This window comes from Microcaecilia unicolor, chromosome 9 (assembly GCF_901765095.1).
Source record: "Microcaecilia unicolor chromosome 9, aMicUni1.1, whole genome shotgun sequence".
NCBI classification, from domain to species: Eukaryota; Metazoa; Chordata; class Amphibia; order Gymnophiona; family Siphonopidae; genus Microcaecilia; species Microcaecilia unicolor.
The window spans coordinates 111,942,090-111,955,634 of NC_044039.1; the positions used below are offsets into that span (position 1 = coordinate 111,942,090).

Consider the following 13,545-nt stretch of genomic DNA (forward strand, 5'->3'; position numbering starts at 1 on the left):
GCAGCGTGCCAGATGCAACTCTGACTACCTTTTTTGGGCAGATTGGATGAACAGTACAGGTCTTCATCTGCTGACATTTACTATGCTACTATGTTGGCTTGGGGGTTGTTTCTTTGGAGGGGCTTAGACTTTGGGGAGTTGTCTGTGGGGGAGGAAGGTGGTGATTTTCAGTGGGGGGCTTAAAATGGGGGAAGGGCTTGATCAAGGTGGTTAAGAGTGTGTGGGGGGTTACTTTCCAGGGGACCTTGTGTTGGGGGACAGGACTGGCTGGGTGGGGGAGAGATTGCATGAGACTGCTGATTGGAAAGCGTGGGACTGATTGGGGGGGGTCATGCTGTTCAGGGAGGGGAGTACTTGCGTTGTGTAGGCATGCGCCGGGTCCAATGTTACATATCTTGGCAGATATCATGGATGTACCCACCCTATCTGCTAGGGCATATAATACAGCCCTGTGCAGTATGTGTCTGCACAGCACAGTATATGCAGAGCAGATGCTTAGGGGCCCTTTTACAAGTCCAGCGTGCGCCAAATCAGCATTACCACCCGGCTACTGCGTGCACTGGTGGTAATTCTGAATTTGGCATGCACCGAAAACATGCGGTAGAAAATAATGCATAGTGCTTACCTGGTAGTAAACGGCAGTGGATGCACGCTGCATGCCTATCGCCCAGGTAGCGCGTGAGACCTTACCGCAAAGTCAATGGGTGGGAGTAAGGTCTCAGGACGAAAATGGACACGTGCTGGTTTTTATTTTGCCACATGCATTTTCCAGCCCCTTAAAAAAGGCCCTTTTTCCTGAACACAGGAAAAACTGGCCTGGCATGCATCCAAAAGATGCGCTCGCACTGCTGCATGTCACTTTTTGCCACAGCTCAGTAAAAGGGCCCCTTACTGCACTCTGCATTTATCACATGGACTGTGCATTTATTCCACCTTTAGTTTTGCACTTAAGGTACTGCAGGCGCAAAAACATACTGCACTTTGGTAAACATGTCTCTGAATCAATTTAACATGCACCACGGGCTCCTTTTACTGTAGTAGCCTGGTGGTACTTCCCGCCCCTAGTGCACTGTCATTTCCAGTGCTACAAAAATGTATTAATTTTTGTAGCACCAGAATGCACCTGTTGGTAATTGGGCAGTGCCGCACGCTGCCCGGTTACTGCCAGGTTAACACAGGAGCCCTGAATGGGTGGTGGTAAGGCCTCCCCGAAATGGCCACGCGGCAAGTCCTTTGCTTGCCGCCCGACCATTTCCTGTAGGAAAGCAAGACTTCCCTTTTACCAGCTGCGGTAAAGGGGGCCTCGGCCTCCTTTTGCCACAGCTTGCTAAAAGGGGCCCTACATTTTTTAAGTGCCATTAACAAACTGAATGAATGCATGTAACGAATGCATACCCCTGCTATCTAGGCAGTAAGTTGTGTACACAAAATAAAGATAGCAAAAATCATGACAGGCTAATTTTCAAACAAGCGTAAACTACTATACCTCAGAATGTAATTGACCCAGATAATATTCTTCTCATTTGCATTCTTGGCACTATAGGCTATTGTAGCACAAGACTGTACCCAGATATACCCTCCATTCTTCTGCATCCAGCGGTAATATTTGGTCACACACTGACCCTTGTTCAACACTGCAAAGAAAAGACAACACAGGTGTGAGATAGAAAGCATTAATGACATAATCTGGTTTAGGAGTGAAGCTCATTCCTCAAGCATAGTCTGTGCAAGAAAATCCATTTGGAGATAGGCCTGGCCATGCTGTAGTTATCCCAGTAGAGTTAGGCGTTCCATTGTAGGATTTCAGCTCCAAGAGAAAGTCTCATCACCAACATAACCCTCCCTTTTTGCAAGCATTGAACCTAACCCCCCTTCATAAGCTATTTTATCACTTACACACTTGTTCAGGGATGTTCATGAATACATTGTTCATAAGCCCATGCTTCACTGCAGTTTTGCTTGGTTAAATGTGAAAGAAAACTGCATTATTTTATGATGAGAATTCTTGAATGTCTTGCATGTAGTGGATATTAAGGCCAGAGATAAAATCAGTAGGTGGCTTTTTGTTTTTCTTTTTTGCATTTATCATCTTGAAAATCCCTCTGACTTGTACTAGAGGATTTGGCATGCATTTATTGTAAAAGGTGAAAAACGTCAAAATTCTCCCTATATTTTAATGGTATTTTATATGACGCACTGAGTAATATCTAAATGGACATAGATTTTATGGTTTTCACATCAAAGGTATAGACAAGGCTGAACGTCTCCGGATTCAGTAACAGAGCAGCCTGTAAGTCATGCTTATTATGCTGGTTACATTATTTGGAGTAATTTTATAAAGGATTTTTTTTTGTATGTAAAAGTACTTTTATAAAGTCACCAACAAATCAGATGTAGGTAGATCAAATATTCAAATGTCCACAATAGGATCTATCTAAGCATTGTGTTTAATTTAAAGACTTAACATATTACCTTTGTATTCATATTTGTATTCATCTACCACACTATGGGGCCCTTTTATTAAAGGCTTGCCACACGGCAACCCAAAACTACCACCGGCCTAACACCCTCTAAAAAGGGTTTTAATAAGTGCTTTTTGAAAAAAGACATTAAGTAAATCCTGGTTCAGAACATCATTTTTGGAGCTGACTGAATTATTGAGTGTAGTGATATAAAAGTTTGAACTGCTTATTTGGCCTTCTTGCATATGTCAGCCCCTTAGTCCCACTACATCAATAAATTTGTTTGTGCACCCAGTTTTCACTCCATGGGGCAAGCATTAGGCAGCCATCTATGCAAGACACTTGAACCTGGGGTTACACAGGATTCTCAACGGTTCCATGCTTGTTGCTTATTTTATTGCTGCCGCAGATTTTGGGAGACACAGTGATGGTTGCAATGGCAATTAGGGGGAGGGGAAGGAGGAGATGCTGCAGGGGAGATGCTGCTGCTGCCATTGCAGCTTGCATTTTGCAACAGTGACCCTGCAGAAGTAAGGCAGCTGCCACTGGGTTGTTCCCTCTACGCTAAAATTTGCTGCCTCCGATGACCCCTTCACCCTGCCTAATAATTGAGCCACCCTGACCCTGGGGTTGTTTTAGGGGATAATATTCATACACACAGTGGTAAGTGAATTGTATGCCACTCACAGCCACAGGTTGAATTAACCCTTGATATCTGCATATATGGGTATGTGCCCTGACTGAAAGTTAACTGGGCATCGACCAATATTCAGACTGGTGCATGGTTAACTCTGAGTATAAAGTTAGATCACCCTTTTTTGCTGCCCTATCTGTGTTTACTTAGCATGTTAGCGGACTGAATATTGCTGCTAACTGACTAAGTAATGGCTCCGGCCTCCGGACCGCCCTTATCCTAGTTGGTTAGAGAATAGCCAGTATGGAAGTGAAGGAGTTAAAGATGAAATTTTGTGCTGTAAGAAACATAGAACTTAAAAATGACCTATAAGCAGAAATACAGAACTAGCTATCCACAAGGTCAAGTGATGCTGTTTTGCTTTCCTGAAAAAGAAGTAGTAACCAGACCAGGGGCGTATCTGGACTCCGGCGGTAGGGGGGGCCAGAGCCAGAGGGAGGGGGCACATTTTAGCCCCCCACGCCGCCCCCCCTCCCCGCCATTGCCGGACACCCCCCTCCCTTCCCGCTACCAACCCTCCCTCCCCGCCGTCGCTTACTTTTGCTGGCGGGGGACCCCAACCCCCGCCAGCCGAGATCCGCTTGCTCCTCCGAGTCCTACCTTTAAAAATATTTCTTCAGCTGGCGGGGGACTCCAACCCCCGCCAGCCGACCCGAGATCATCTTTAACTTTCTTCTATCTTCGTCCTCAGCGTGGCCGACGTGTTGCTGCTGTTGTGCAAAGCTGAAATCCAGTTTTGGAGTCTGACTGACGTCGTAACGTGCTGCGACGTCAGACTCCGAAACTGGATTTCAGCTTTGCACAACAGCAGCAACACGTCGGCCACGCGGAGGACGAAGATAGAAGAAAGTTAAAGACGATCTCGGGTCGGCTGGCGGAGGTTGGAGTCCCCCGCCAGCTGAAGAAATATTTTTAAAGGTAGGACTCGGAGGAGGAAGCGGATCTCGGCTGGCGGGGATTGGGGTCCCCCGCCAGCAAAAGTAAGCGACGGAGGGGAGGGTTGACGGCGGTAGGGGGGCCAGGGCGAAATCTGCAGGGGCCCAGGCCCTTGTGGCCCCACGCAGATACGCCCCTGAACCAGACGTATATTCTAAGATAAGAAATGTTGTAGACAGGTAAGCTGTAAGAGAAGTTTTTCCTTTCTTTTTGGCCCTGCACTAATATTGTGGACAGAATGATTTTTATGTTAATTTTTTTTCTTTAATTGCTATCTTATGATTTGCCATTTTTGCTGTTCAAGTTGATTGCTTGATATATATGAGATAAATATTCATAAATAAAAATTGTTTTTAAAAAAAGAAATGCTGTAGACATTCAGAGGATAAAATCAGAAAAATTTCCACCAAACTTTAGTTAGGACACCTGTATCTTGTTTTTCTCAGATTAATATTTCTCTATCACGACAACATGACAAATTTTGCCTATAAAAGCAGTACTTAGTCCTCTGTAAGCTGAGGAACATCTGATTCAGGGAGGCATTTTGTCACTCTGGATTATGATCTTCCTCCGTTGCTAGCAATTATCGTACACTGTGGTGAATAAGGCAATCCCATATTAATGGTCTGTCAGACCGTCTTCCTTTACAGTATCATTGCTAGTTCTGTACCTGTTAGTGGAGATATTCGTTGCTCTATCTGGTTAAGAGCTGCTGAATATCAGCAGACAGCCAGCTCTGCAAAGATTAACTGGACAGGAGCCTCTCCTGCCCGATTAAACCCCTCTGAATGTTGACTTTCCTTTATGATCTTAACATAGTTCTCTATACAAAAAAATGGCGCCCGACTGTTGGTTTAAAAAGTGGGATGCCAACGGCCTCATCCAATCACAAAATGTGTTCTAATTTAAAGAGAACTTCACCTTTTTTACGGCTCAATGCTCCTGATCTTACATGGGGATTCTGTCCCTACCATCTTGGTATTCTGTGATTGGATGAGGCCGTTGGCATCCCGCTTTTTAAACCAACAGTCGGGCGCCATTTTTTAGAATAGAGAAGCAGTAGGGACAGGAAAAGAAGCCGACACTGCAAGAGGTTAAAGCTTCATAAAAACGAGTAAGTGAGTACACGAGTTTTAAGACAGATGTTCCACACAGCACTAAGAGTTCTTTCTTTTTATAGGGCACAGATATTGAGGGTTCGGCTCCTAAGGAAGCAAAAGCGAAACAGGAGCTCGCTGTAGAGCGAACCCGCTAGAACACGCCCAGTTAAGATAAGTGCTTATTCTAATATATGAACAGAGTACATTCAAAAGGTTAATTTAGAAATAGCACTTATGAGAGGTTTTTCACAGACTCATGTGGATGCCTGCCAGCAGCAGTAAAGAAATCTAGTTAAACAGCGGCTGAGCAGAGCAGTACTTCTCACTAACTGAATGAAATAGTACCGGGTATCTGAAGTCTTTTTCCTCTCAGTGAGTGACTGTGAGTAACATTTATAGTTTGCTAGAAATATAGTTGTGAATTGAATTCAACAGCAAATACCAGGTTGATTAGATGTATATATATGTAAATATATATTTCCCTTTCATCCTTTCTCAGTGACTTTGATGCCTGGCTTGCCTTCTTCCATGATCCTTCCTCCCCCTCTCTCATCCTTGGTGACTTTAATATTCCTGCTAATGATCCTTCCAACTCTTATATTTCCAAGTTACTCGCTTTAACGTCGTCCTTTAATCTCCAACCATGCTCCACCTCCCCCACTCATCAAAATGGTCACTGTCTTGATCTCATCTTCTCTTCCAACTGTTCACCCTCTAGTTTCCTTGCCTCCGATCTTCCCCTCTCTGATCACCATCTTATAACTTTCACACTTAAATCTCCTCCCTCCCAGTCCCGTCCTATCCTATCTAATTTATCTAGGAATCTTCACGACATTGACCCTTCATCTCTATCCTCCCATGTTTCAAACCTCCTCTCTACTGTGGCACCATCCACGTCTGTCAACGAGGCTGTTTCTTCTTACAACAATACTCTATCCTCTGCCTTAGACACTCTTGCACCTTTGATGACCCGCCCTGTAAGGCGTACAAAACCCCAACCTTGGCTGACTTCTAATATCCGCTATCTACGTTCCTGTACCCGCTCCGCCGAACGCCTCTGGCGGAAATCTCGGGCCCTTGCTGATTTCTTACACTTTAAGTTCATGCTGACCTCCTTCCAATCTGCTCTTTTACGTGCCAAACAGGATTATTATATCCAACTGACCAACTCTCTTGGCTCTAATCCTCGACTTCTCTTCACCACATTGAACTCTCTCCTCAAGGTGCCCCCTCCCCCAACTCCCCCTTCATTATCTCCTCAGACCCTTGCTGAATTCTTTCACAACAAGGTTCAAAAGATAAACCTTGCTTTCTCTACCTCACCAGCTCTCCCTCCACTAGTCCGTTCCCCTCTCTCTCCTTCCCCTCATTCCCTTTCCTCCTTTCCTGAAGTTACTATTGAGGAAACTACACTTCTCCTTTCTTCCTCAAAATGTACCACCTGTTCCTCTGATCCCATTCCCACCCACCTTCTTAATGCCATCTCTCCTACTCTTATTCCTTTTATCTGTCACATTCTCAACCTCTCACTTTCCACTGCGACTGTCCCTGCTTCCTTTAAACATGCTGTGGTCACACCTCTCCTTAAGAAGCCTTCACTTGACCCTACTTGTCCCTCTAATTACCGACCCATCTCCCTCCTTCCTTTTCTCTCCAAATTACTTGAGCGTGCTGTTCACCGCCGCTGCCTTGATTTTCTCTCCTCACATGCTATTCTTGACCCATTACAATCTGGTTTTCGCCCTCTCCACTCAACTGAAACTGCGCTTACTAAAGTCTCCAATGACCTATTACTGGCTAAATCCAGAGGTCAATATTCCATCCTCATTCTTCTTGATCTTTCCGCTGCTTTTGACACTGTCGATCACAGCATACTTCTCGATACCCTGTCCTCACTTGGATTCCAGGGCTCTGTCCTTTCCTGGTTCTCTTCCTACCTCTCCCTCCGCACCTTTAGTGTTCACTCTGGTGGATCCTCTTCTACTTCTATCCCTCTGCCTGTCGGTGTACCTCAGGGTTCTGTTCTTGGTCCCCTCCTCTTTTCTATCTACACTTCTTCCCTTGGTTCATTAATCTCATCCCATGGCTTTTCCTACCACCTCTATGCTGATGACTCCCAAATCTACCTTTCTACCCCTGATATCTCACCTTGCATCCAAACCAAAGTTTCAGCGTGCTTGTCTGACATTGCTGCCTGGATGTCTCAACGCCACCTGAAATTAAATATGACCAAAACCGAGCTTCTCATTTTCCCCCCCAAACCCACCTCCCCGCTCCCCCCGTTTTCTATTTCTGTTGATGGCTCTCTCATTCTCCCTGTCTCCTCAGCTCGAAACCTTGGGGTCATCTTTGACTCTTCTCTCTCCTTCTCTGCTCATATCCAGCAGACTGCCAAGACCTGTCGTTTCTTTCTTTACAACATCCGTAAAATCCGCCCCTTTCTTTCCGAGCACTCTACCAAAACCCTCATCCACACCCTTGTCACCTCTCGTTTAGACTACTGCAATCTGCTTCTTGCTGGCCTCCCACTTAGTCACCTCTCCCCTCTCCAGTCGGTTCAAAACTCTGCTGCCCGTCTCATCTTCCGCCAGGGTCGCTTTACTCATACTACCCCTCTCCTCAAGACCCTTCACTGGCTCCCTATCCGTTTTCGCATCCTGTTCAAACTTCTTCTACTAACCTATAAATGTATTCACTCTGCTGCTCCCCAGTATCTCTCCACACTCGTCCTTCCCTACACCCCTTCCCGTGCACTCCGCTCCATGGATAAATCCTTCTTATCTGTTCCCTTCTCCACTACTGCCAACTCCAGACTTCGCGCCTTCTATCTCGCTGCACCCTACGCCTGGAATAAACTTCCTGAGCCCCTACGTCTTGCCCCATCCTTGGCCACCTTTAAATCTAGACTGAAAACCCACCTCTTTAACATTGCTTTTGACTCGTAACCACTTGTAACCACTCGCCTCCACCTACCCTCCTCTCTTCCTTCCCGTTCACATTAATTTGATTTGATTTGCTTACTTTATTTATTTTTTGTCTATTAGATTGTAAGCTCTTTGAGCAGGGACTGTCTTTCTTCTATGTTTGTACAGCGCTGCGTATGCCTTGTAGCGCTATAGAAATGCTAAATAGTAGTAGTAAATATATATCTGTATCTATCTATGTATATATACACACATAAATACATCCATACAAAATGTGGGCAACTTCCAAAAGCTATTTGCACCAATAAATGGGCTATTTGAAATTGACCACTCTTTCTGCACATAAAAATGCATGCTGATGATTCTTGGAGTTAGTGGAGGTGATATTCAGCCCGCAGGAGGTAGGCCAGCTAAGTCCCGCGGTTGGCACTGAGCCCGGATATACGGTTCTAGTGACCGGCATTGAATATCTGGGTTTTTTTTGGCTGCTGTAAACTTAAATGGCCAAGCTAATATTCAGCACTGGCCAGTTTAGCGGCCAAAGGTAGGCCTGCTATTTTGGCGGCCCAATTCGACTGCTTAACTTGGCCAGTGAAGTGCTGAATATTCGCGGAAAGCCAGTTATACTGCACGATATAACCGGTTAGCTGCTATCCCCTGGATTCAATATATGGCACCTAAACTTGTGTGCGCTAATCAGGTCATATTCTGATTAGCACGCACAACTTAATTAGCTTAAAAAATCAATCAGTGCCGATAACTGCCACTTAACAATCAATTATTGACACAAATTGGCATTAATTAGGACTGTCTTAAGTGTATTCTATATCGTGAAGTCACAGAGTTGAACAGGGAGCATGGCCATGGGTTTGGAATGGGCAGGTCATGGGCATTTCTGAAACCTATGAGGGTCTTTTACAAAGGTGTGGTAGCATTAGATGCCCATAGGACTATACGAGCATCTCTAGCATTTAGCACACACTTATTTTTAGTGCATGCTAAAAACGCTAGCACGCTTTTGTAAAAGGTCCATTAATTGCATTATCATAGAATACACCTGGTCATTAAGGTTTCCTTGTAAATGTATCATTTGACTTAATTTATCTAAGAATGTTTTCATGGACCCTTCACATCTATCATCATTCATAACCTCTAAAAGAACTAAAGGAGTTTAATTTTAATTTATTTGTCTGTCATCTACTAAATGCTGACTAACCTTTGTAATATTTCTTTTTAATTTCCTGTACTTGGAATCTTGGATCTATTTAATAGTGGACTTGAGTGTTAGAATTATCTTATGTATGTTTACTATATTTTTCTTGTTAAATGATGACTTAAAATTTAACACTTTGCCTGATCAAGAGTGTAACCTTGAAATATTTTGTAAAATTGCAAAAATAAAATAATAATTAAAAAAAAAAAAAGAATACACCTGGTCCACACCTAATTTGGCCTAACTGCCTGTGACTAAATGGGTGCTCAGCATATTCTAAGAACCGTGTGGAAATTTAGGCATACTTTCTTTCTTTATTGCATTTGTACCCCACATTTTCCCTCCTAGTGGAAGGTTCAATGTCGCTTACAGATAGAAAGAGGATAGAAGTTTGCAGGTTCAAAGGCATAGACGGAAAAGATGAGATGTGTTTTCTTTAGGGGGGGTCAAGTGTTCTGGGTCTTTCCGGTGTGATTGAGTCTGGTCCAGTTTCACTTCTTCTTTCTTTTTTTGCTCATATTTATAGAATATGTCTAGGTGTATTTTTTTTTCTGCAAGGATTTTTTATGCGCCATATACAGAATCTAGCCCTATGCGCTCATCGCGAAATTCAGCAGGAGATAACCAGCTATCTCCCGCTGAATATTGGGGGATATCCGGTTAAGTGCTATATAACCGACCAGGAGCCGTTCCTGGCTGGTTAAGTAGCGCTGAATATTGGCTGGAGTGGGCCTGTCAGGACTTATTGTTTTGTTTTGACTGCAGCTGCTCTTCACTGCCCTCCAGATGCTGCTGCCCTAGGCAGCTGCTTAGTCTGCCTTACAATTAAGCCAGCCCTGTCAATATCCGGTTATTAGGCGTTGCCGTCATTGTGCGTTGATTATTAATACCTTTCCTTCAGAGCTACGAACATTTCCCCTTATTCTATAACTTGGCGCCAAGTGCACGGGTAGTTTATAGAATAGTTATCACTTATGCACATCAGAGGTGCAAATCATTGGAATTTATGCGTGTAAGTGTAAGGCTCTGCTCTACAAAGCAGATAAAAGTAGAGGCTAAACAAGGATGAATCCAACACTGGAGATGTTATCCAACAATCTTTAATTGATGCAGATAAGAAGGGACCCGACACGGTCCATGTTTTGGCATGTATCAACGCCTTTATCAGGGGTCAAATAACTAATTCTAGTCAAAAGTACAGGTACTCAACTTTGCATGAATCGAAGAGTTTTGCAAATAGTCAAGCTATTCAGAGCTCAATTGCAAGTAAGGTGCTAACAAACAATTATTGTGGTTAATCAGCATCAATTAGCATTTGCATGCCCACCTGGCTGTGTGTTGTTCTATAAAGCATGGGTGCCTAAATTCCATGGCACATATCTGAAAAGGAGACATGGACAGGGCCATGTCGGAGTGCTCCAAAAAGTTACGCGTGCAATTACAGAATACTGCCTGAATGTGTCTAACTTATGTACCAACATTTAAACCTGGATTTAGAAGGTGTAAGTCTGGCACCAAAGATAGGTGTGAGATTGGCAAAATCATGTTTAGCGTAAATCTTTTCCTGTGCCCATTTTTGAGCACAATTTACTGAATTTAGCCCTTAGTGCATAACTGTGAGCAGGCGCACACATGGATGGAGTATGGGCAGATCATGGGCATGTCACAAAGTGATGCACACAACTTATAGAATACTATCAGCTGTACACATTGCATGGTGCACTTACGCATGCCAACTTATGGAAATTGGTCATACTTGCTTTACTGCCTTTTCTAACAGACAGGTGAAAACAGTTTATCTGTATCATGAGTATATAAGTACATAAGTACCGCCATACTGGGAAAAGACCAAGGGTCCATCAAGTCCAGCATCCTGTCTCTGACAGCGGCCAATCCAGGCTTCAAGAACCCAGCAAAACGCCCTCCCCCCAATTTTTAAAATAATGTTCAATGGACTTTTCCCTCAGGAATCTGTCCAAACCCCCTTTAAATTCCATAAGGCCAGCTGCCGTCACCACATTCTCTGGCAACGAGTTCCAGAGTCCAACCACATGCTGAGTAAAGAAAAACGTTCTCCTTAAGGAAAGAAACACCATAAAATTGATAGAATAGCACACAATCACACCAAGATTGGATTACTAATAACAAAATCATAAAAGGAGTCCTAAAAAAGAAGGGCATAGGGCAATGACTCCCAAACCTGTTCCTGGAGGCACCCCAGCCAGTCAGATTTTCAGGATATCCACAATGAATATTCATAAGAGTGATGCATGCACTACCTCCACTGCATGCAAATCTCTCTCATGAATATTCATTGTGGATATCCTGAAAACCTGACTGGCTGGGGTGCCTCCAGGCCCAGGTTTGGGAACCACTGGGATATGGGGAGGGTAGAGGGAAAGGGGAAAAGGAGACTGCCTAATCCTTCAGGTCAACTGAATGCCCATTTACAGATTAAGAATAGATCATATCATAAGCCTTTTCAAAATAATGTGTTAATATGACTTTTAAATTTAATAAAAGACAGTTCAGAATGAATATAAGATGGAAAAGAATTCCACAACTTTGGAGGCAAAAGAAAAAAAGCTGAATTTCTGGTTGACTCGTAACAGGCCTTTTTTGGCACATAAAGAACAAGACAGTGAGTATCAAGTGATTGAAGCAGAGGGTTAGGGGTATATGAGATAACTAAAGAAGGTTTACCCAAGTGATACACGTTAAAAGTGAGATAAAATTTAAAACTTTACAGAAAATGAAACAGGTAACCAATGTAATGCACGTTGCAATGGAGAAACATGGTCACACTTACAAGCTCGACAAAGAAAGTGAGCTACAGTGTTCTGGAGAGTCAGCCACTGACCTGTTACGAGTAGGTGCACCTAAATTTTGGCATGGAAGTATGGCAGAGGCGTACCTAAGTGCCATTGTAGAACTGGCACCTACATCTTTGTGCCAAGTTATAGAACTGCTCCCAATGCCTCCACAACTTTCCCTACCCTGATTGACCTGAGGATCTGAAGCGCTGACCCAAAAATCAAACCAGGCCCCTCCACATTGCTAAGCCACTAGGACAGTCCAAGATGCCAAGGGATTAAGAGTATTTCTTTACTCTCTAGAAATGTCGCTGAGGTGTTTGGTATTATATGTGCCCCATATTTAAGATATAGTGCTATCAGAGGTTTCCTAATGAGACAACATTAACACCCATTTCTACTGGGTCACATCAAAGCTAATGCAAACATTGACAATGAAACAGATTCTATCAAAGAGGATATCCTCATAAGATAATTAAAAGAGCATTTAAAAGAGCGGTTCGTGTATATAGGGATTGGTTATTTATTCAAACTAGACAGATTGAGAGCTCTATGGTGACTTGTGTGCTCTCTTATTTTGATCAAGTTGATAGCATTAGGAAGATCATACAAAAACACTGGTCAATTGTATCTTTGCATTCTCAGTTTAATAAAAGACCTCGTTTTGCATATACTAGGAGCTGTAATCTCAAGGGAATGTTTAGTAGATGTGGAGGGGCATAATCGAACGGGGGCGCCCATCTATAAGGGCGGCCATCTCTAATGACGGCCCCGTTAAGCGGCGTACCCGACTGTATTATCGAAACAAGATGGCTGGCCATCTTTCGTTTCGATAATACGGTCGGGGCCGGCCAAATCTCAACATTTGGGTCGCCCTTAGAGATTGCCGGCATTAGAGATGGCCGCCATTGGTTTTCGCTGATAATGGAAACTAATGACGGCCATCTCAAACCCGGCCAAATCCAAGCCATTTGGTCATGGGAGGAGCCAGCATTTGTAGTGCACTGGTCCCCCTCACATGCCAGGACACCAACTGGGCACCCTAGGGGGCACTGCAGTGGACTTCACAAATTGATCCCAGGTGCATAGCTCCCTTACCTTGGGTGCTGAGCCCCTCAAACCCCCCCCCCCAAACCCACTACCCACAACTGTACAACACTACCATAGCCCTTAATGTGTAACGGGGGGGCACCCAGATGTGGGTACAGTGGGTTTCGGGTGGGTTTTGGAGGGCTCCCATTTACCACCACAAGTGTAACAAGTGGGGGGGGGGGGGGGGGGATGGGCCTGGGTCCGCCTGCCTGAAGTGTACTGCAGTACCCACTAAAAACTGCTCCAGGGACCTGTATAGTGCTGTGATGGAGCTGGGTATGACATTTGAGGCTGGCATAGAGGCTGGCAAA

General features: G+C 44.2%; 1 protein-coding gene across 1 annotated transcript in view; it reads right to left on the minus strand.

Annotated features, from left to right (window-relative positions):
- Positions 1-13,545, minus strand: part of NPAS3 (neuronal PAS domain protein 3) — a 1,265,871-nt gene that overhangs the window by 15,206 nt on the left and 1,237,120 nt on the right. The window contains exon 10 of the mRNA XM_030213689.1: positions 1,487-1,634. Coding sequence (XP_030069549.1) covers positions 1,487-1,634 — 148 coding nt within the window. The remainder of the gene's footprint in view (positions 1-1,486; positions 1,635-13,545) is intronic.